The following is a 19,623-nucleotide window of genomic DNA, read 5'->3' as shown; positions in this document are numbered from 1 at the left end:
CGAGGGGGTCTTCTCCATCTGGTCAAGGGTGGAACTGGAATGAGAAGCCCAAGTGGACACCGTCGACCGGACGGAGGGGGGTGTCTGTCCCTTGCTGGATGAATGCCACTGAATAATGGTCAACCCCGAACAATAGGAAGTACGAAGTACTGCATTACTCCGTAAGTGCAAGGTTGGATCGTTCGATGATCCAACTTTGGGCAGCCAGTGATCTCGTGGGCCAAGTGCAGTGAAATTTGGATCTGCGAACCATGCGGAGGAGGGTAGGTCGAATCCGGTCGAATCGGGGGCCGACGGTGGAGCGTCTGGATGGATTTTCTCATCCAGATTGAGTTGAGTCGAGCGTAGATTTGGGAGACGGAATTCAAGTCGGGAGCAGCAGGGGAGGTGGCCGAGGGGGGAGTTGACGAGGGTTGAAAGTTGAGGATATCCCGATAACCCCCCATGCGTGCCCCTCTTCATTGGCCTGTCGGATGATCTCCAGATCGCAGGAATTCCTGGATGCTTCGGCTTCCTGCCCCTTTTTCCTTCTGTTCGTCTCCCCTTCGTTTCCTTCTAGTCGCCTTCGACTGTATTTCTATTCGACCTGGTCAATTTTACCGTCCCTTCACTTCTTCTTCCGTTCAACCTCAATTTTTCTGTGATTTATTTTTTTTTATCATTTAATTTTAATCTTATTAATTGTGTAATTTCTCTCCTCCCCCCTCTTGGATTTTCATCCTCTTCTCTCTCTTTCGTTCTCTCTCTCTCTCTCTCTCTCTCTCTGATCGACAATTCCTCTCCTCGTTCACTCCCCAGAAGAAATAACCTTCTGCAAGGGGGCGCTCACCTGCATATCCCAAGGGGCGAAAAAGAAGGATCTTCTTGGATCTGGATCCTTACAGGATCATTTTTGACTTTTCGACCTTTTATTTTTTTTTCTTTGTTTTCTGACTGGCACATGCGCGCGACTCCTGCAATCTAGAGTCATAGATTGACACCGTTAGGTCAACTTGCAGACGCCAATTCCTGCTCCCTCCAGATCATGCAGGTGAGCACCAAGGCTACCCGCATATATCGTCCTTGACCGTCTCTGAATTCGGACTGGGAGGGGGCCAAAACTCTGGAGGGTTTACTATATCTTCGAATTCCCCGGTCCCATGGTCGCCATGGATCGCACCGACGATGCGGTGGTGTCGATGCTTGAAACCCCTTTCCAGTCGTCCGCCGCACTCCTACCGAGACATCGCAAAGCCGCGCCTTCGCGCTCACATTCCGCCAATCCGTCAACGGTTGACCCGGCATCGCCCGAGGTGATCTCCTCGTTGATCTCATCCCTGTCCACGATCTCCGCGCCCCTTCAATCTCATTTCGACAACGTCCCGCGCATTGGTTCTGAAACCGGCCCATCCTCGCCCGTTGTCTTGCCGTCCGATCAACATTCCATCCCAGACCAGCGCCCGCCCACCGAGCATGGTTTTGGTGTGAGCTACGGGGCACCCCCAGCCTCCGATGAACCGCCGAACACTCCCTTCTTGCATCCGGATGATGCCGCCGTTGCGCCCGTCATTCGCATGGCTCGAGCTCCTCCCTCCCCAAAATCAAACCCGGGCCCCGATCCTTCTTCCATCCTGGGACGACCGACCTCTCGGGGCTCGTACACTTCGTCGAAGGCGGCATATGAAGACTACGCATTTGGCATGATCACGGCGGAACCGGGTCCTCGATTGTCGACTGCGCCGAGCATTGCTTCGTCGGGTTCAAGGAAGAGCCTGAAGAACCAACTGGTCCTATTGAAGAAAGGCTCCCGAGAATTTGGCGGAGATAAAGACAAGCGAGCGGAGCGGTTGCGGAAGACAAGTAGCTACAACGACAGCTTAAAACACAACATTCCCCGCAGTAGAGCCAGCCTGCGATCCTTGTATTCTATGGCTGATGTCGCCGAGGAGGGCCGGCCGGGCCCATCTGGCATGGTCCCCACTACGGAGGAGAGGACCGTTAGCAGGAGCTCCAGCAAGGAGCGACAATCATTGCAATATACCCCTGAGAGCGCGCCCGGCACCCCGGGTGGTATTGGAAGTGGCAGGGTCATTCCCACCCGCGAGTCGTCCCTGCGCCATAGTTTCTCATCCAGCCCCAAGCACCACAGATCTGTCCGTCATGCTCGTCGGTATTCATCCTCGGGAAGTAAAGAGATGAAAGCAGACAGTAGCGCCGCCGGTTCCAGCAACGAGGCCGAACAGGTGACCAAGAGGATACAACAGTTAAAGGATCAGCAGCAGAAGATCAAAACTGAGCTGGAAATTGACGACAGTCCCGACAAACCCGTCGCAGAGTCCCCTTCCCAACACACTCTGCCACCACAGAGACTCGATGAAGGGGAGCGTCTCACTGAGCCCGCGAAAAGGCAGAATGATTGCAAGTCTGTATTGGACTTCGACGAGAGCGCACCATCACCGGCTGTTATGACGGGGAAAAGCAGGTCGGTGAAACGCACAAGCCCGATACTCGCATCTAGACCGACCAACGTACCGTTACAGCCTTCGTCGAGGAGGCAATCGTTCGAGAAATTCGATTCCACCGAAAGAATCCATCACCGGCAGTCCATGGAGTCTTCGACACCTTCCCGGCATCCTAATCATTTTGCGTCCGGCCAGCCCTCTCCAGGGCATGGCTCGATCGTAGATGAGCGCCCGTCAAGTGCGGATTCTATCGACCTTGCGGTTTTTGACTACGTATCGTCTTCAAAATTGACGCAGAAAGTGGTCCATCCCGCTACCGGTCGTGCCATAGCGTTTTCAGAAGTCGGGGACCCCAAGGGCTATGTAGTACTCTGCTGTCTCGGGATGGGATTGACTCGATATCTGATGGCCTTTTACGACGAGTTAGCACGGTCTCTTCATCTCCGGCTCATAACGTTGGATCGCCCCGGGGTTGGTGAGAGTGGGCCTCATGTGAGCGAGGCGGGGACTCCCTTGAGCTGGCCTGGTAAGGAAAAACCCCGCAAACCCCCGCACGCGCGTACTAACCCCCGAGAGTAGACGACGTTGCGATCGTATGCAATCATCTCAAAGTGACCAAGTTCTCCATCCTTGCTCACTCGGCCGGCGCCATCTATGCGCTGGCGACTGCCTTGAGAATACCTCAACACATCCGAGGACGGATTCATCTTCTCGCTCCCTGGATACCACCCTCCCAGTTATCCAGTATAGGCTCGCCCAAGGCCCCCGTGCCCACCAACGCTGTTCCTTACTCCCAGAGAATACTCCGCGCGCTTCCGACATCCATTTTGAAGGTCGCAAATTCCAGCTTCATGAGCGCAACCAGCGCGAGTATTACTTCCAGTCTACCAAAGTCTCCTCGACGTGCCAGGCGAAGAGCGACGGTCAAGGACACATCTAGCCCGACTGCCCTCGAGAGTAATGGGGCCCAGCGTCTTCCCAGCAAGATACACCAGCAGGGAGCGGATTTTCGGACGTTGCAAACCATTCAACCCCCGTCAATACCGAACGCGTCTGGGGACAAGAAGCCCGAAGTCACCGCGAACCCGGCCCCGTCGACGGCATCCGAAGAACGGGAGCGCCAGACCGACTACGACACTCGCCTAACTCACAAAATCTGGGAGCTGGCTACCGCGAACGCCAACCCAGCCGTCGATCTACTGGTGTGCCTGGAGCGTCGCCAGCCAATTGGTTTTCGATATGTCGATATCACTCGAAACGTTGTCATCCACCATGGAAGCAGAGACACCCGCGTTCCTGTCGACAATGTCCGGTGGCTAGGTCAAACCATGCGGCGCTGCGAAGTCCGAGTCCTTGAGGGGGAAGGCCATGGGTTGATGGCCTCGGCTGGGGTGATGGGCAATGTACTGATGGAGATTGCCAAGGAATGGGAGGATTGGATGATCGTGGTCCAGGGCAAGCGCCGAGGAACCATGGGACCACGGTCAGGGATTGCCGTTCAAGCGTAATCTGTCATGGCTTCGAGTCGCACCGCTGCAGGCCCTGCGGTTGGTGGCTTTTCCTTCCACTGCTTGCGTGAACACGCCCGTGCGAGATGAGTGCCTTTGTTTCCCCCCCTTCGATCATGATACCATGGAATGTTCCATTTGCCGTTAGTAGTTTCTCAGCCCAATACCCGATTATAGCATGGATGGTTGGTAATATAATGCCTAATTGACAAAGAGTTGGTGGTGGGACAGAGTCGTACGGAGTAGACTTGTACAAGACATAAGAAATGAAATAAGAATAGAACCACTAGTGGACCGGACCCTCGTGACGTAACGAGTTAGGCGCGCGGGCCGCTCCCCGACAAGGAATGGTTCCTGACCTTCCCTTTCCCTTCTCCCATGTGCTGCCCCCACGCCTGACAACCTCCTGCGATCCCCGACTGTCAGACCTGAGTCTTGTGGAGAGCGTCTCGAGGCCCTTGAGACATTGCAGAGAACTCCTCGTGTGTTCACTCCGCAAAGCTGGAGTGTTTCTGTCTTTGCCTTCCCGCGCCAAATGTCCCGTCCTTACTGGTGTCGGAGCTGCGCCTATGATCTATCGACTCGCCAGGCCTGTTAAAGAGCACCCGAGTCCGATGTGCCAAGCGGCCATTTGACCCGGCAGTTTTGATTATTTTTTGGAACCTCATCTAGTCGCCACTAATCGCCATTGTCTATCGTGTGCTCGTGACGAGAACGAGCCTTTGGAGAATCTCCCGCCTCTCAGGAACCTCCCTTCTCGTTTCCAAAATGCTTTCCCAACGCCGCATCAAGCTATTGGCCATTGGGGTCCTGGCTTTCATCATTATCACGTTGTATTACTCGGTATATATATTGCCTCCTGGTGACAGCCTAGAATCGGTTTGCTGACATGGCGCGCGACTGCCACCTAGGGCGATGCACGGAGAGTCCAGAACCAGAAGTTTTATCAATCAACAGTAGCGGCCATAGAAGCTCATAGGGATGCGAGGAACTTTGGGACTACCGCAGAAGGCTCGTCGCGGAAAGAGCCGCCCAACTTGAAGCAGGCCGATGGAACCCCGATGAAACCGATCACCGACGAAATGAAGCCCGCGATCCCCAAAGAGGGCGAGGAGGAGACCGAAGAGATACCAATCGCAGGACGGACAAAGATGACGGTCACCAAGAATCGCAATGACGCCGAAAAGCAAGAGCAGGTGTCGGTGGCTGATGAGCATGTTGAGGCGAAGACCGAGCTTAATAGCATATTGAAACGCTCTCCAAGTTAGTATATCGCCGCCCAGCTGCTTACCTTACCCCTTCATTCTTTTTAATCATCTCCTACCATCTGGAAGTTCACTTGGCTGACCTTGCCCAGTCATTATTTTCTCCAAATCCTACTGCCCGCACAGTGCGAGGGCCAAATCTATCATCCTAGACAAATATTCTATCGTCCCCGCGCCGTACGTTGTGGAGCTCGACCAGCACCCCTTGGGACCCCAGCTACAGGCTCTTCTAGCCGAAAACACAGGCCGCCGCACTGTTCCCAACGTGCTGGTGAGCGGCCGGAGCATTGGGGGCGGCGACGATGTGGCAGCTCTCGACGAGAAAGATGAATTGGCATCCACCCTGAAGAGTTTCGGGGGCAAATGGCTTCAAGGGGTCAGTCATAAGCAGGCCGACAGTTAAGGCCGATCAGACAGAGACCGGGATTGTGTAGTATATAGGATAAGTGGCGCTCTTTGTGTTTGATATCAAAAGCGGGATACTGGCCTGGCGCACTGGATGATGATTTTATATTGCAGCATATATATAATGGAAGTGAACGGATATACGGGGCAGTCCACCGATGAAAGTTTTATATGATCATTCGAAAGGTTGTCCATGCTCGATGGAGAGCTTCTGGATGGCAGTGATAACGTGATGCCTTCTTGGCGTTGTAGATCACGTGCCCTTGGGCCTGGAATAGTACGGGAGCATATACCTCCCCAGTTACCATGCGCCAGCACCATTTCCGTATTCCTGGAGACGACGACCGCCTCAGCCTGATTAACCCAATCACATACTTTACCTTGTACCTCCTAGGTGTCTATACAGGTAGGTATCTACGGTCTACCACTTTGGTACAGTCGCAGCAAAGTTACCGTACGGGTAAGCGGCGGCGTAACGTGACGATACACCGGCAGCCCTAGGCGGACGGCGCTAAACCGCAAGAGGCCCTAAGCGACGCACAACCCGCGGGTTTTCGCTCCACCAAAGAAAGCCTGCGGTTTGTCTCGACGAATTTCGATCCTCTCGAACGACCGACCGCACGACGACATCGACAATTCTCCCCTCGGACATTCCACAGCCCACGCAGTCAAGATGCGGTACATTCACTCCGAGGAACGGCTGCCCATCCCCGAGAATGGTGAGCATTCGATCGCCCCCCTGATTTTACCCTCTGTGTCGGTGTTGCAGGAGAGGACAGGCCGGATGCAGGATGAGCGTCGCGAAGGACAAGGACGGAGGAGACAGCGTTGCGCCAGCCTCAGCATAGCGATCGGCTAAAGAAAGAAAGACCAAGACTGCCCAATGTCTGGCCAGGGGAAGAGGAGGATGTCGAAAATGGGTCATGTTCATTTGTCTTGAAAAGGGTTCTGGAAAACTGATTCGAATCTCGTCCTACAGTGAAGGTTCACATTCGCTCGCGGATTGTGACCGTTGAGGGCCCCCGTGGTATGTCATATTCCCACCCAGAAGATACGAGCAGCCTCCCTCGCAAAGATTTGTCGTCGCGCGGAGGGAGGACATCACCAAGGACACGCACACTGACCTCCGGCGCCTTGTGCTATTGCAGGCAAGCTTGTCAAGGACCTCTCCCACATTGCCGTCACTTTCGGTCGCCCCGAGAAGAACGTCATCTCGATTGAGATGCACCACGGTGTTCGCAAGGGTATCGCCACTCTCCGTACCGTCCGCACCATCATCAACAACTTGATCATCGGTGTCACCAAGGGCTTCAAGTACAAGATGCGCTACGTCTACGCTCACTTTCCCATCAACGTCAACATTGAGAAGAACGGCGAGACTGGCCAGTTCGAAGTTGAGATCAGGTATGCCGACCGCACGTGGACCGGGATTCGCACGGAGTTTTGGAGTCGACATTTTGAAGCAAAACGATGAAAATGCGAGGATCGGGTGTACTGCCGAACAAAGAACGATATGCTGATGGGTTGCGTTTGTCTTTCTACAGAAACTTCTTGGGCGAGAAGTACGTCCGCCGTGTGACTGCCCAGCCCGGTGTCGAGATCATCACCTCCCCCAACGTCAAGGATGAGCTCCAGCTGTCCGGAAACTCCCTTGAGGGTGTCTCCCAGAGCGCCGCCGACATCCAGCAGATCTGCAGAGTCCGCAACAAGGATATCCGAAAGGTGAGATTGCGCTCCGAAATCGACGGGGATCCGGGAGGGACCCGTGACATTGTCGGGAACGCATCGCTAACCAGTCAACTTTCACCAGTTCCTTGACGGTCTGTACGTGTCGGAGCGGGGTAACATTGTTGAAGAGTAAATGGTGACGGGGATTGTCCGCCTTGGTGGGTAGATAGGATGTCTGGAGAATCTTAATTTTCGCCCACTTGCATAGGGAAGCAAAGCGAAATTAAAGCAAAAAACAAGGACCATGGAATTCCAATGCCCCTTTTACGTGTTCACGGATATGGCTTTTCTCACCTTGGGAGACGTGTGTAGAAAAAAATATTCGGCTTTTCGATGAGCAATCCAATTTCTTTTTTTGTTCCTTCCAAGACTTCGGGGGTGGCTTGAAATCCTGGGGGACAGGCCGGGCTGGAGGTGTAGCTGTAAAGAAGGCCCGATTGGTAGACATTGATGGACCGGCGGAAGAAAGAGCCTTGTCGGACGAGGATGCCTGAGGATGTCGGGGGATACCTCAGGCAGGCACCGACCACGCCGCATGACGGGCATGTGAAAGAGACTCCCCTCCGGCGGCGATCAACCCTCCTCCTGCACCATCTCTGCCGGCTCACGACGGGCCACGACAGGCCACAATGGACGACTCTGGGAAACCCGTTCGCATCTGTGCTGCATTTGTTGCGTTCTGCAGGATGATTTTGGACGTGGTGTTGTTCTGGAAGGTCGTACGTTCATCCGCATGCAGATATAATATATGTATACATCCAGCCTGCGGTGACTCGGACTGACAAGCACCACGTTTAACCCTTGGGTTTGAATAGAGACTCCTATCGTGGCTGACATCCGATGCGAAGAAAAAACTTCGACAAGTGTTGGCTTCGGCGCAGGTTTATGAAGAATGGGAGGAAACTGCCCTGGAGTTGGACAAGTTGCTCAACTCGGATGCATGGTGAGGCGATTCTAGGAAGGGCAGGTCGAAGAAAGGAGCTTGTTCACGCTAACTGGACACCAGGCGTGACAACTATGCAAGTCGCCACTATGATTATCGGCTGATTAAAGGCAGACTGGAAGCCCTAAGGACGGCCAAACGTAACAACGACATCTTGAATCTCGTCAACTTGCTTCGGTCGGGCCTGGTGCGGAATCTGGGCAATATCACGTCGCCCAAGCTCTTCGTCCACGCCTACATCGGCACAAAGCTCCTGATCACCGAGTACGTCACCGAGGTCGCGCACGCCATCCAACATGTGACGGCCTTGGAGACGACCCCGATCCACGAGAGCGGATTCACGTCCCAAGCGAAACTGGAGTTGCTGCACGATACTCGTCAAGCTTTCGGGCGAACGACGTTGATTCTTCAGGGCGGTTCTGTTTTTGGAATGTGCCATCTAGGAGTGGTAAAGGCACTGCACCTGCAGGGCCTCCTGCCCAGGATCATCACCGGAACCGGCACGGGGGCCCTGATCGCTGCTCTGGTTGGAATTCACACTGAAGATGAGTTACTGACGTTCCTCCACGGAGATGGCATAGATTTAACCGCCTTTGACCGTCGTCGACGGAGAGAAGTATCTGAAGGCCGCAGCCAGTGGCTGTGGCGACAAACCCAGGACGGCCGGTTGTGGACTCTTCTGCGTCGAATCAAGCGGTTCGTTCAGAAAGGCCATTTCTTCGATTCGGGGGTGCTTGAGGAATGTGTACGGGCGAATCTCGGCGACCTGACATTCGAAGAGGCGTACGCCCGGTCTAAGCACATTCTGAATATTACGATTGCCACGTCAAGCAAGACTGGGGCTCCGAATTTATTGAATTATTTGACAGCACCGAACGTTGTATGCAACCACCCCCTCCTCCCCGCAAAGATATGTACCTTTCTTGGGCTGACGGGGGAGCTGTAGTTGATATGGTCTGCTGCCGTGGCTTCGAATGTGTCCAGCAGTTCACTGTATCAGCCAGTCACGATCTACTGCAAGGATGAAACCGGCTCCATCGTGCCATGGCCATATTCTCAAGACGTCACTTTCCAGCCCTGGCGGCACGTGCAGTACAACGAGGGCGAGTCACCTCTATCCCGTATCGCCGAGCTCTTCAACGTCAATCACTTCATTATCTCGCAGGCGCGGCCGTACCTCGTTCCCTTCCTCAGCTCCGAATCGGAACTTCTTGACCAGCGACCCGTGGGCCGGTGGAATTTCACACGGACGCCGATGCGCTTGGTCGTGGCGGAATTCCGCCACCGACTGAAGCAGCTGAGTTTCCTCGGTCTTCTGCCCCAGTGGATCGGCAGGCTCCTGATCGAGGAAACAATCCCGGGCCCCAGCTTGACGCTGGTCCCCGATCTCTCCTGGGGAGACTTTACCAAGTTGTTCGAGAACCCGACCAAGGAGAGTCTGGACCACTGGATCCTGAAAGGCGAGAAGGGACTGTGGCCGGCGGTGAGCGCCCTGTGGGTGCGATGCGTGGTGGAGGTCGAGCTGGATAAAGGGTACCAGGTTGTGCGGCGGCGACGGCCGTCCGAGACGTACCCAGCCGCCGGACCACGACGCATGCCGAATGAAGGGCTCCCTCGGAGGCGCAGAGGGTATAGTATTGACTACGGACGAGATCCCGTGGCTGCGTTGGGCGCAATGGAGTATCAAGAGGATGATTCCAATCCGTTATAGCCACTTGATTTAAACATGTTTTGCTGAGTTGATCAGGATAAAATTGGAGAGAAATCTATTCGGGACTATTTTACTATACGCGACACAGGTCTATTTCTAGCCATTGGTGTGATTAAATTGAGTATTTTCTCTCTCTCTTGGCCTCTCAATTCCGCTCTCGTCATAGGCAGGGAAGCACATACAGACATGACATGTTCATGGCGATCTATGTAATATCGGAGAGACTCTTAATTCACGACGTATATATACCGTACTATCAGCATGGTGAACAGGACGAATCTGAAGGCGATCTAGGCGGACACCAAGGAAGCAAACCCAAAGTTGACGGAGAGGATGATCGTCTAGTTCCCGATGACCCAGACGCCATGATTCCTGGTATCGAGAGGCTTCAAGAATACGAGAAGCGAACTGGCAGCGAGCAACGAAGGAAGCCAGTCAACCCCTGTGTAATTGGAGGGCGTTTTTTCCATTCGTGGGGTATGCAAGGGTTGAGTTACGAGATTAATAACCAATAAGTTTTGGATGGTAGTCGAATTATTCCATTAACAGCAGGGGGACTATACAGATGGTGGGATATATGATATATTATGACATTAAAGCCGAAGTCGTCCGGGATCCGGGGAGTCCTCCAAGAAGTCTTCGGAACCGATACGCAAAGGGCTAATTGGTCGCCGTCTGAGGACGAGCTGACTTGTTCTGGGCCTGTGATTGAGAGGATCGAGGGCGCAACGAACGAGAGCGTGAGCTGCGCCGTGTGCTGTCCTGCGATGCAATGTAGTTCAAAGCGGGAACTACGTCGGACGTCAGCTAATCTCTCGGTGGCTCTGGTGATAGAAGGAAAAGAAAAACTTACTGCTGAATCCATAACCGTCCGTCGCTCCTTCGCGGTTCTGAGGGTCAATTTCCACGCGAATGGACACGTCCAAGCCCCCATAGACGCCACTGCCGTTGCTGAATCCGTCCGCTGCCGAATAAGACGAGCCGGCTTCGGCCTCGGCCTTATGGAGAGGGGAATGTCCATCCTTCGGCAGATGCTCGATCGCGCTGCTACTCTGCGGAACCGATCCGTCCTCGTTGGGGACCGGCGGGTCGACCTCCGTGATGCAGGCATAGTTTCGGGACGGCATGGTGACCTTGTTCCATGAGGCACTCTTTTCCTGACCGCCGGGTTGCCGGTCGAACATGTCCATTAGCGTCTCGTCGGTATCGGCGTCCATGTGGTGGATTTTGTTCCGTTGTGCCAAGAGGTTGGCGACGGCCTTGGGCGGCGGCTTGTTGGTGATCGCACTACTGACGATGTTGACCATGTAGCGGGCGTCGTTATCGCTCTGTAGACCGAGCTTGGGATTCGAATAGAATCGGCCGATGGCGGCCAGATGAACGTCGCCGCCTAGGATCGTCACGCGAACCGAGTGAGCCTTGGCGAAGTCCTGGAGACGTTGAATGAAGAGGCGCCGCTCACGCTTGTGCTGGCGGGCGGTATAGTGATCGTCCAAGTCGTCCAGAAGATCCACCTGGCCGTCAAACTGGTTGAAGAAGCCGCCAGCAAACCCGAAGCGTTTGTTCAACAAGCGAATAGGGGCAATCAAGGGTGAGCTCAGGATGTTCTCCAACCACGCCAAACGGGGGTACGCGATGGGCACACCTAACAACACGACCAGATGTCTGATATCGCCGGCGGCGGCAGACACCTCGCGTTCCAGTCGAGCAAAGATGTCGTCGTAGGTATCCGGATAATTCACCTGATGGCGCGTCCGCTCGGTACGGGCATCCACGCCAACGAAGGCTATGCGCTTGCCCAGGCGCATGTATAGATTCCGACTCCGCTCCTCCACGTAAGGTCCCGGCCGCCGGCCAATAATCCAACTGTCGTCCTCGGGCTGGTCTTCCAGCACGTAAGTGTTCTCCAGCTGCCGGGGATCGGCTCCGGCCGTACCGTTGATGGCTTGCATGGTTTGCGGGGCGTCAGTAGTGTAGGTGGACTTGGGTGGTGCGATATGGTGCTGGAACAAGCAGTAGTACTTGAAGGCGACGCCGCCAATTCCGCGGAAAACGGAGCACCGCATGAAATGGTCTGTGTAGGAACCGAAGCCGTCGATGATGTCGTGGTCGTCCCAGATATTGATCTGGGGGATGCGTCCGTTGGCGGCTTTGAACGGCTCGGTCGAGTACCAGCGAACGTAGTTGGCGTAATAGTACTCGTCGCATTCGGCGCGCATGGCATTGTTGAAGTCATGCGCGCGTCTCTTGTGCGGGTTGCCGATGGCGGTCCACGGCTTCAGGGGACCGTCCACCCGGATGCCATCGTTGTAAAGCTGGTCCCCACCCCCGATCATGGCATGGAAGGGCTTCTGTGCATGTACGCGCAGGACATCGTTCCACAGACTCGGGCCGAGCCAGGCGTCCATGTCGGTGCCGACGGAAAAGCCATTGCAGGAATGGAACATCAGGCGCATGGACTGCGACGCCGAGGGGACGACGAAGTCCCAAGGCGCGGCGACATCCGGACTGTCGGCATACTGGAAACCCGGGATGTGGTACTCCCAACGAGACTCGTACGATTCCAGGGTCACGGCAAGTGAGAAGCGCCAGAAGGCCTTCTCAGGATCTTCATAGAGGCGGAGACCGTCAATCGCAATCTCCTGACGGGCGGATGCGGCGCCATTGACGGCGGCGCTGTCGCCAACAGGACCGGCCTGGCGCAAGAGCAGCTGCGGCAGAGTCTGACCAGGCTTCGTGACAATCAACACGCTGCCACGCCAGACAGACGAGGCAGGAGTCACATCCATGTTCTTGAAATTGATCAGTGGCCCGCAGATTACGTCAATCTGGGCCTGGGCACTAGGGGCTTGGCCATTGAGCTCGACGCCTTCGAACGCACACGAGGTCAGCGACAAGCGAGGCACCGAGAAGAGAGACAACTCACCCGGATCGAACTGATCGGCCATGTTTCAATTGGTCCGGAATACGAAGGAATGAATGGAATGGAGATTCTCGACGATGATTGAGGGAGGAAGAAGAGGCAATGCAATGAGTGGCCGAGGATTAATAATCAATTTAGTTTTGAGGAAAAAAACATAAAAAACAAAAAAGGAAAGAAAAGAGAAAGAGAAAAAGCCCAAGGATTGTATGACCGAAAGCAACGGAAAAGAAAGTGACTGGTCGCAAAGAGAGAGAGGGAGGGAGAGAGAGCAAGAAAGGCTGAGTTTGCACAAGCGAGGCAAGTGGATCAGATCGTGAAGAAGGCAGAAGGGAGAGACAAAAGGGACGGCAGGGGGAAAGGGAGAGAATGCAGTACGGTGTACGGCGTGTAAGGCTTAAGGCTGACGTCGAGGGGAAACCGTCCCAGGAAACAAAACAAACACACCCGCCAGAATAAATAAGATAAAAAATCCCACGGACAGGGATGAAGGGCGAACTAAAATTAATCCATAACAAACCACGACGATGATAAGGGGGAAACCAAGAGTCGCGCCGATCCATGGGCCGACAGGAACTGCCCAGATCGCCCTAGTGAGACCCAGGGACCAGGGGGCCAATGATGCGACGTGTGAAGGCGAGCAGAATCCACCGGCGAGCCACCGGGGCGCCACCGCATCATGCAGTCATGGCATTCTTGATGGTGATGGTGATGGTGATGGAGTTGATGTGTTGATAAGACAGAAGAAATCCCGCTGGAGGAGAAAAAGCAGAGAAATGAAGAAGGTCAGGTGACTGCACGTGTTTAACGAATCCGCCCATTTGATTAATTTCAATTCATCCATCCGTCAAATCATCCGTCTACACATACATACAAAACTGCAAGCCCGCAACAAAAAGACAGGATATTCAACATATTCCCCGACGGGAAACATATTAAACCAAATGAATCCATCCAGTACTACTAACGACTAGTCAAGAAGAGGGCTCGGCAGAAGACCAGGACCAGCAAACGCCCGGGGAGAGCCTCCAAAAGAGCCTGCTTCGGAGTAGGTCCAACGGCCAGCCTGATTCTCCAATGAAAGGCCTGTCGAGTTGTCCTCCATACTCGCCTGCTCAATGTCGATCCCCATTTCGGCCAGCAAGCCCCCAAATCGGCGACGGTGGCCCGGTGTGTCCAATCCCGGGTAAGTCTCAACCAGCTCAAGAAAGCGTTCCAAAAGAAGAGTGAGAGGGATCTTCTGAAAGTCCGTGGTTTCGATGAACAAAGGCTCGGCTGCCGCGCTGACAATTTCGGGGGATTGCGTGCCCGACGAATCACGAGGGACTTGTGCATCATGCAAGGGACGTGGCGGAGGTGTCCGGGGAGGCTCCAACTTAAACGCAGGTTGCGCATCCTCTTCAAATCGTGCCAGCATCTTCTCAAAGACCTGTTCCGAGGACTCGGCAGGGAGAGCAGCTGCACGACGCGCGAACAGGCCCTCCAGCTTCCATTCTGCCCGCTCTCGTCTCACATACCGGTCTCTGCGACGGAGCATACTGCATGTGTTAAGGCCGGGTGCGTGCCATGACTTGCCGTTCAAACTTCCGCTCTCAGCCGACTGGCTGAAGGTGTAAAGATCATTGGTGTATTTATCGATGGCCGCTTTGCGGGAGTAATCCCTCATTGTATGGCCATCGCGGGAGGCGAACCACGCCCGGTACGAGGCACGCTGCAGAATCAGCCGGCAATCTTCCATGTAGGTGGTAAGAGTCTTGGTGAATTGGTCGCATGCCGCCGTGTCCATCCCGGAGAACACTGCCGCAAAGTCGACCACCCATTGACAAAGTAGAATGGTGATGACGATCTCGAGGCCCGGGTCATCGCCGCTCCGGGGAATCATGCAATGGGAGTGGTAGCTGAGGATCCCTCGGCTCACGTCGGCCGTGCCAGAGAGTACTGAATCCAGAACCTCGATCAAGTCGGGAATGGTGAGACGGTACACGGTAAAGCCTTCGTCCCACACGCACCAGATGTCATCGATCCGGCCGGGGATCCAGTGAAACTGGCGGACGAAAAGAGTCCTGCTGCCGTAGTCGAAGCCCAGCACGTAGCTCTTTCCCTTGAAGGGGGATCCTCTACTGCTGACGGGCAGGATCCACGACAAGAATTTGGGATCGTCTCCGATGTTGGATGGATCGAAAGCCTGGTCGTCGCAAAGCTCGCTATAGGATATCGGCCGGCAATCGAGTCCGTCGTATACATACATGCCATTGCGTCTGCTGTATGCATCCATGCCCTTCTCGATTCCACAAAGGTACAGGTGATAGTCCACCACGTCCCATGGGTGGCAAACACTGTGGGTGAATTGTTGCGCTTGCTTGTTCTTGCTCTGGAACTTTGACTCGGCCAGGCGATCAGACGCTAACGATGCAGTTTCAGACAAGTCACTGGGAGAAGGGTCTGGAAATTCCGCCGTGTCAGTTTGCACTTTGTCTTGGGCATGATGCACCATTTCGTCTCCCGAAAAAACTTGGTCAATGTCCCCAAAGGAGATGCTGTCGCTTTCCATGACTCTCTGTGCATACTTGAGGTCCCCCCAGCTTCTCCTAAGCTTGAACACGAACGGAATTGGCTCTTCTCTTGCCGCGGTGCAGTCAACTCTGAAAGGCATGGTTGTGGAATCCCAGCAAGAGTAGGGGCCTCCGATCAAATAGGCAATGTTTATAACTGATTGAAATCGCAAGATCCCGGATGTTAGAAATGCCCGATCAGGGCTGAGAGGCAGATGGAAGTGAAATACGAATAGCAGATGAGAATATCCTCAGAGGATTCAGAGATACGCAGATGAGAAAACGAGCACGGGGGGAGTTGGAAAGGTGGGAAGAGAGGAAGAGGATGGAGAGGAGGGCTGTCAAAGTAATAGATACCAGTGGACTTCACTGTGACTTGCAGGCACAGAAGCAAAGTGTTTTAGCTTCTTCACCTCGCAGCTGTCACAGATTGGGACCTCAACAACAAGGTAGGAATATTCCTCTCCTTTCAGGTAGTTGTTTCTACCGGGTTACTAACAATGAAGCCTTATTCTAGTGTTGATGATTTGAATAAAGTGATACGCATCAGCAAGACAGCAATCCTATATTCTCAGATCTAGAACCAGATGGCTATCTGTGGTGGGTCTGGCAACCAGTGCAGCCCTTTTCTTTCTTTACTTCACTTCACCTCACTTCGCCAATGAATCGGCAAGAAAGCTTCTAGAACGGATTCTCCACTGCAGGGCTTTCAAATAGACAATGATAGTTTCGTTGCTCACGAATTCCCCACGTGCTAAAAGTGAGACAATATGGCTTATATACCCAGGGTCATGTGACATGCGCTGAAAGAGCCATAAAACAACCGGGACCTCCCGTCCATGTGGTGGAAGCCCACAGGTTTCTCCACCAAAGGCAAAATCGAACCCTTTATGATGCAAAGCCCATGCGAGAAGTCAAAGCAAACAAAGCCATCAGCCCCACCGCTACCAGAGAAAGACACAATGAAAATAGACGAAGCTGGGTATTATCATTGTGGTACATACATACAAGGGGAGAGAGATATACAAGATGCGAATGGTGTATTATAAGGCATAGGATGAAGAGAAAGGATCCAAACACACCGTCATTTCTATCTCCACCATTTCAGTCTGGAATAGGAGTAGACCCTATTTTGATTCGCCCCGAAACATCCGATCAAACCAGGACGTGTTTTCCAGGCGCTCCTTTTCCTGACGTTTATGTGCCAAGGCCGAGAGAGTTCCTATGAGAAGCCCACCCAAGTGAGCCCAGTTATCGATTTGGCCTCCGATGGCCGAGAACCGTAGGTTGACAAGCTCGAGAAGGACCAGCCCCGTAAGGAACACCTTCCCCTGTATACTGCAAGTCTCCTGCCATTCTTTGGGGACAAAGAAAAATGTGAATTTATCGCTATTGAGAACGGCAAGAGTCAGAACAATCCTAAATTCTCCCGGTGATCGGTAGGCAGGGTATGCTGGCCGATACTTACTCGGCGTGAAGTGTGCACCAAGAGCCAAGGCAGCCAGAGATTGCTGAGCTAGCTCCAAGCGAGGTCACCGCTAACCTGCCCCGGAGTACATTGACGGTTAAAGAGGCGAAGGAACCAAAGATGCCGGACGCAAGATATATGGCCAGAAAGTTTCCTCGGCCGATTTCATCATGGACTAGGCTCAAAAATGTCAGTCGGCCTTCCCGTCAGAAGGCAATATTGGAAAAAAGAGAAAACTCACGTTGTGTCCCCACCCACCAAACGACGAACATGTTTCCTGCGAGATGTAAAAACGACTGATGGCTAAAGACATTCCCAACCAAGCTAGCTGTACGAGGGTAGGCAGCGACAGTGATGAAATAGCGATTGAGCATCCTCCACGCCGGGGGGCATACTTTCCACAAGGCGAATATGCCGAAATTAGCGCCAACAATAGCCAGTGCCGTAGCTGCCGCCGGAGGCACCGTAGGCCAAATCCGGTCTGCTTTGGCTGGAGGTTCGTAATTCTGTGCGAAGACATAGCAAAGACCGAGGGCAATGACGGTGAAGACCAACCCAGGAAGCAACCGGCTCCTCTACATCCGGGAAAAAAACGAGGTTAGCATCTACGTCTTTCGACGAGAGATCACAAGTCAGCGGCTCACGGTGGTTACATGGGAGATATCAATATCCCAGTCTGTTGCTTGAAGGTGATGCTTTTGAATCCATGCGAGGAAAGGACGCTGAGAAGGGTCTGCGCGCGGTCGGGCTAATATCGAGAGCGTCAGCAACTTCAGGCACGTATAATAGTTGACATTCGCCCAGTCTTTACCTTCCAGTGCACTTGACTCTTCATATTTTTGAAGCGCCGTGTTGCGTTCCACCATGCGCTGCATCTTCTCACGATCCTGTGCCTCGCCCTCGAGCCATTCTTGACGTCGCTTTTCTTCCTCTGCCAATATCCTCGCTTCGTTGCGCTGCCGGGTCTCTTGCAGAATACTGCGGCCAGATGGGTCGTTTGACTCTCCGAGTTCAGCGCCAAATGAACCACTCTGGGGTTTGTAGAGGCCCAGGTTTTCAGCACGGCGAATGAGCCTTTCTTCCGCCTCACGCTCCTCTCTTTCAAACCGTGCAAGAATTGCAGCGTCCTCGTCGAGTGGATAGTGTTCGCGAAGCCACTCCAACGCTTTATCGCGGCTGGGTCCGCGGACGGCCAAGATAATGTCCCTAGGAAGGTCTAACTCCGGAGTGCCATTGAGACGTCTGCCGTGCAGCACAGCAAGCACACGGTTTCCCATGGAGTGGGACACTCTCGCACTGGGTCCGAAAATTGCATTGATTTCAGCCTGCGAAAATGGCTTAGCACGGGGCTGAATACCATTTTCCACCGGGGGACCTGATTGGGCGTAACGAGAGCCTGAATTTGCGAACGATCGAGCGAAGGAGAACGGGAATGGCGATCGAATTGACCCGCGCGGCGACGTGGGATGGGTGATACCGGGCAAGGGCCTCAGAGTGCTAGCGGGCCGCCTGGCTACATTCACCGGCACCGCAGGAGAGGGAGAAATGCACCCGAATAACCGGAGGGAGGTGGGATTTGATGGGAGCAAGCTCGAGGACCGAAGCCCCGAGCATGGAACGCGCCATGCTACGCAGAACGCATTGCTCATATCCTGCGACTGCGGGCTGGACCCGAAATTCAACCAGCTCGTCGAGGGTTGCAAGATGGAGGCTCACAGTTGGCCGAAAGATGGACGCGGCGGAGACTTGACACTTCCGCGGCACGTGGAGATAAAGCATAGTCACGTGCTGATAAACGACCGATAAGCTCCAGCCCATCTTTTCTACTCCGGACTTCCCCTTCTTCTGTTGTTATTCCCTTGTTACCCCTCACCCCCTCCCACGGAGAAGGCACACAGCCCGTCATGTCTGCAGAATCCGCCCCCATCACTCCTTCTATGTTCGCCGAAGCGATCCAGGAGTTGTCCCTCTCTGTCCTGTATGCCAAAGTCTCGGAACTCCGAAATTCCGTCGCCCATCTGCAACGCTCAAACGACGAGCTGAAAACGTTTGTGCTGGAGTCATGTGATTCGGCAGACGAGAAGCGAGAACTTGAAAGCTACATTGCCGAGAATGAGGGCGTGATGACATCTATGACCGAGAGGATTGCCTTGCTGAAGGCGGAAGTGGAACGTCGGGGCCAGCAGTGGATCGAAACGGAGGAAAAGCGAACAGAAGCCCCGGTGGTAAATGGTGCAAATGGAGCAAGCGCGGCCACGACGCAACCAGATCCATCCCCGGTGGGAGATGGGCAAAGCGAGTCGCAGGCTGGTCAGGATCAAGAGGGCGTGTACCTTTAACCAACATGGTCTTCGTCGTTCTGGCCTGTCTCTTCCGACCAGGATGGGATGGCCACCAAAAGCACTGCCTTGTTAGGAGACTGTCTATTGCCCAGAATGATGCGCATGTCTATCTCGAAGAGCAGGGAGCCCGGGCAAGACAAAAATATCCTTGTAAAACACACGGGGCTCGTGGTCGTCCAGCTACTTCGGGATCTTGCAGTCACCTTCACGAAGATCTAGCGACGGAGCGCACGACCTCGTATTGAGACAACATATCTTGCTGCAACTATCTGTTTATTCTGTACAATATTTCGGGACGCTGCCGAACGAAACGGATGCTTCGATTAACCGTTTATATTTC

The 19,623-nt window shown here is 54.0% G+C and overlaps 8 protein-coding genes across 8 annotated transcripts; 5 read left to right on the top strand and 3 right to left on the bottom strand.

The window, feature by feature from the left end:
* Window positions 1-1,148: 1,148 nt before the first annotated feature.
* Window positions 1,149-3,949, top strand: P170DRAFT_369705 (hydrolase, alpha/beta fold family protein; the record flags this gene model as incomplete). The annotated part of the gene is made up of 2 exons (XM_024844924.1): window positions 1,149-2,967; window positions 3,018-3,949. The coding sequence occupies 2 exons, from the start codon at window positions 1,149-1,151 to the stop codon at window positions 3,947-3,949; spliced, it is 2,751 nt and encodes a 916-aa protein (XP_024699346.1).
* Window positions 3,950-4,329: 380 nt separating this feature from the next.
* Window positions 4,330-5,777, top strand: P170DRAFT_441488 (glutaredoxin). The gene is made up of 3 exons (XM_024850324.1): window positions 4,330-4,792; window positions 4,861-5,212; window positions 5,307-5,777. The coding sequence occupies exons 1-3, from the start codon at window positions 4,718-4,720 to the stop codon at window positions 5,615-5,617; spliced, it is 738 nt and encodes a 245-aa protein (XP_024699345.1). The 5' UTR covers window positions 4,330-4,717; the 3' UTR covers window positions 5,618-5,777.
* A 457-nt stretch (window positions 5,778-6,234) lies between these two features.
* On the top strand, window positions 6,235-7,621 carry P170DRAFT_418613 (60S ribosomal protein uL6). The gene is made up of 5 exons (XM_024847230.1): window positions 6,235-6,338; window positions 6,599-6,646; window positions 6,768-7,023; window positions 7,164-7,341; window positions 7,430-7,621. Exons 1-5 carry the CDS (start codon window positions 6,293-6,295, stop codon window positions 7,478-7,480), a joined length of 579 nt encoding a protein of 192 aa, XP_024699344.1. The 5' UTR covers window positions 6,235-6,292; the 3' UTR covers window positions 7,481-7,621.
* A 355-nt stretch (window positions 7,622-7,976) lies between these two features.
* On the top strand, window positions 7,977-10,124 carry P170DRAFT_514325 (triacylglycerol lipase family protein; the record flags this gene model as incomplete). Its single annotated transcript, XM_024855197.1, has 4 exons — window positions 7,977-8,066; window positions 8,163-8,290; window positions 8,354-9,170; window positions 9,237-10,124. The coding sequence occupies 4 exons, from the start codon at window positions 7,977-7,979 to the stop codon at window positions 9,999-10,001; spliced, it is 1,800 nt and encodes a 599-aa protein (XP_024699343.1). The 3' UTR covers window positions 10,002-10,124.
* Window positions 10,125-10,661: 537 nt separating this feature from the next.
* Window positions 10,662-12,949, bottom strand: P170DRAFT_451145 (uncharacterized protein; the record flags this gene model as incomplete). The annotated part of the gene is made up of 3 exons (XM_024851171.1): window positions 10,662-10,792; window positions 10,855-12,870; window positions 12,928-12,949. The coding sequence occupies 3 exons, from the start codon at window positions 12,947-12,949 to the stop codon at window positions 10,662-10,664; spliced, it is 2,169 nt and encodes a 722-aa protein (XP_024699342.1).
* Window positions 12,950-13,722: 773 nt separating this feature from the next.
* Window positions 13,723-15,366, bottom strand: P170DRAFT_441484 (uncharacterized protein). Its single transcript, XM_024850323.1, has 2 exons — window positions 15,343-15,366; window positions 13,723-15,217 (listed from the first exon to the last, which is right to left on the bottom strand). Exon 2 carries the CDS (start codon window positions 15,194-15,196, stop codon window positions 13,892-13,894), a length of 1,305 nt encoding a protein of 434 aa, XP_024699341.1. The 5' UTR covers window positions 15,197-15,217; window positions 15,343-15,366; the 3' UTR covers window positions 13,723-13,891.
* A 1,234-nt stretch (window positions 15,367-16,600) lies between these two features.
* Window positions 16,601-18,590, bottom strand: P170DRAFT_480981 (rhomboid protease PCP1; the record flags this gene model as incomplete). The annotated part of the gene is made up of 5 exons (XM_024853830.1): window positions 16,601-16,862; window positions 16,942-17,116; window positions 17,183-17,516; window positions 17,586-17,689; window positions 17,753-18,590. 5 exons carry the CDS (start codon window positions 18,588-18,590, stop codon window positions 16,601-16,603), a joined length of 1,713 nt encoding a protein of 570 aa, XP_024699340.1.
* A 255-nt stretch (window positions 18,591-18,845) lies between these two features.
* P170DRAFT_480980 (uncharacterized protein) lies at window positions 18,846-19,280 on the top strand (the record flags this gene model as incomplete). Its single annotated transcript, XM_024853829.1, has 1 exon — window positions 18,846-19,280. The coding sequence occupies one exon, from the start codon at window positions 18,846-18,848 to the stop codon at window positions 19,278-19,280; it is 435 nt and encodes a 144-aa protein (XP_024699339.1).
* Between the last annotated feature and the right edge of the window lie 343 nt (window positions 19,281-19,623).

The sequence above is a fragment of the Aspergillus steynii genome (assembly GCF_002849105.1).
Source record: "Aspergillus steynii IBT 23096 chromosome Unknown P170scaffold_10, whole genome shotgun sequence".
Taxonomy (NCBI): Eukaryota; Fungi; Ascomycota; class Eurotiomycetes; order Eurotiales; family Aspergillaceae; genus Aspergillus; species Aspergillus steynii.
This window is presented reverse-complemented; position numbering and strand designations above follow the sequence as displayed.

Coding starts and splice junctions, on each gene's coding strand:
- P170DRAFT_418613 (XM_024847230.1), top strand. CDS start 6,293: ATGCGGTACATTCACTCCGAGGAACGGCTGCCCATCCCCGAGAATG. Junction 6,339..6,598: donor GCTGCCCATCCCCGAGAATG/GTGAGCATTCGA, acceptor CTCGTCCTACAG/TGAAGGTTCACATTCGCTCG. Junction 7,342..7,429: donor GCAACAAGGATATCCGAAAG/GTGAGATTGCGC, acceptor AACTTTCACCAG/TTCCTTGACGGTCTGTACGT.
- P170DRAFT_441488 (XM_024850324.1), top strand. CDS start 4,718: ATGCTTTCCCAACGCCGCATCAAGCTATTGGCCATTGGGGTCCTGGCT. Junction 4,793..4,860: donor TTATCACGTTGTATTACTCG/GTATATATATTG, acceptor ACTGCCACCTAG/GGCGATGCACGGAGAGTCCA. Junction 5,213..5,306: donor CATATTGAAACGCTCTCCAA/GTTAGTATATCG, acceptor GACCTTGCCCAG/TCATTATTTTCTCCAAATCC.
- P170DRAFT_441484 (XM_024850323.1), bottom strand. CDS start 15,196: ATGGATGCATACAGCAGACGCAATGGCATGTATGTATACGACGGACTC.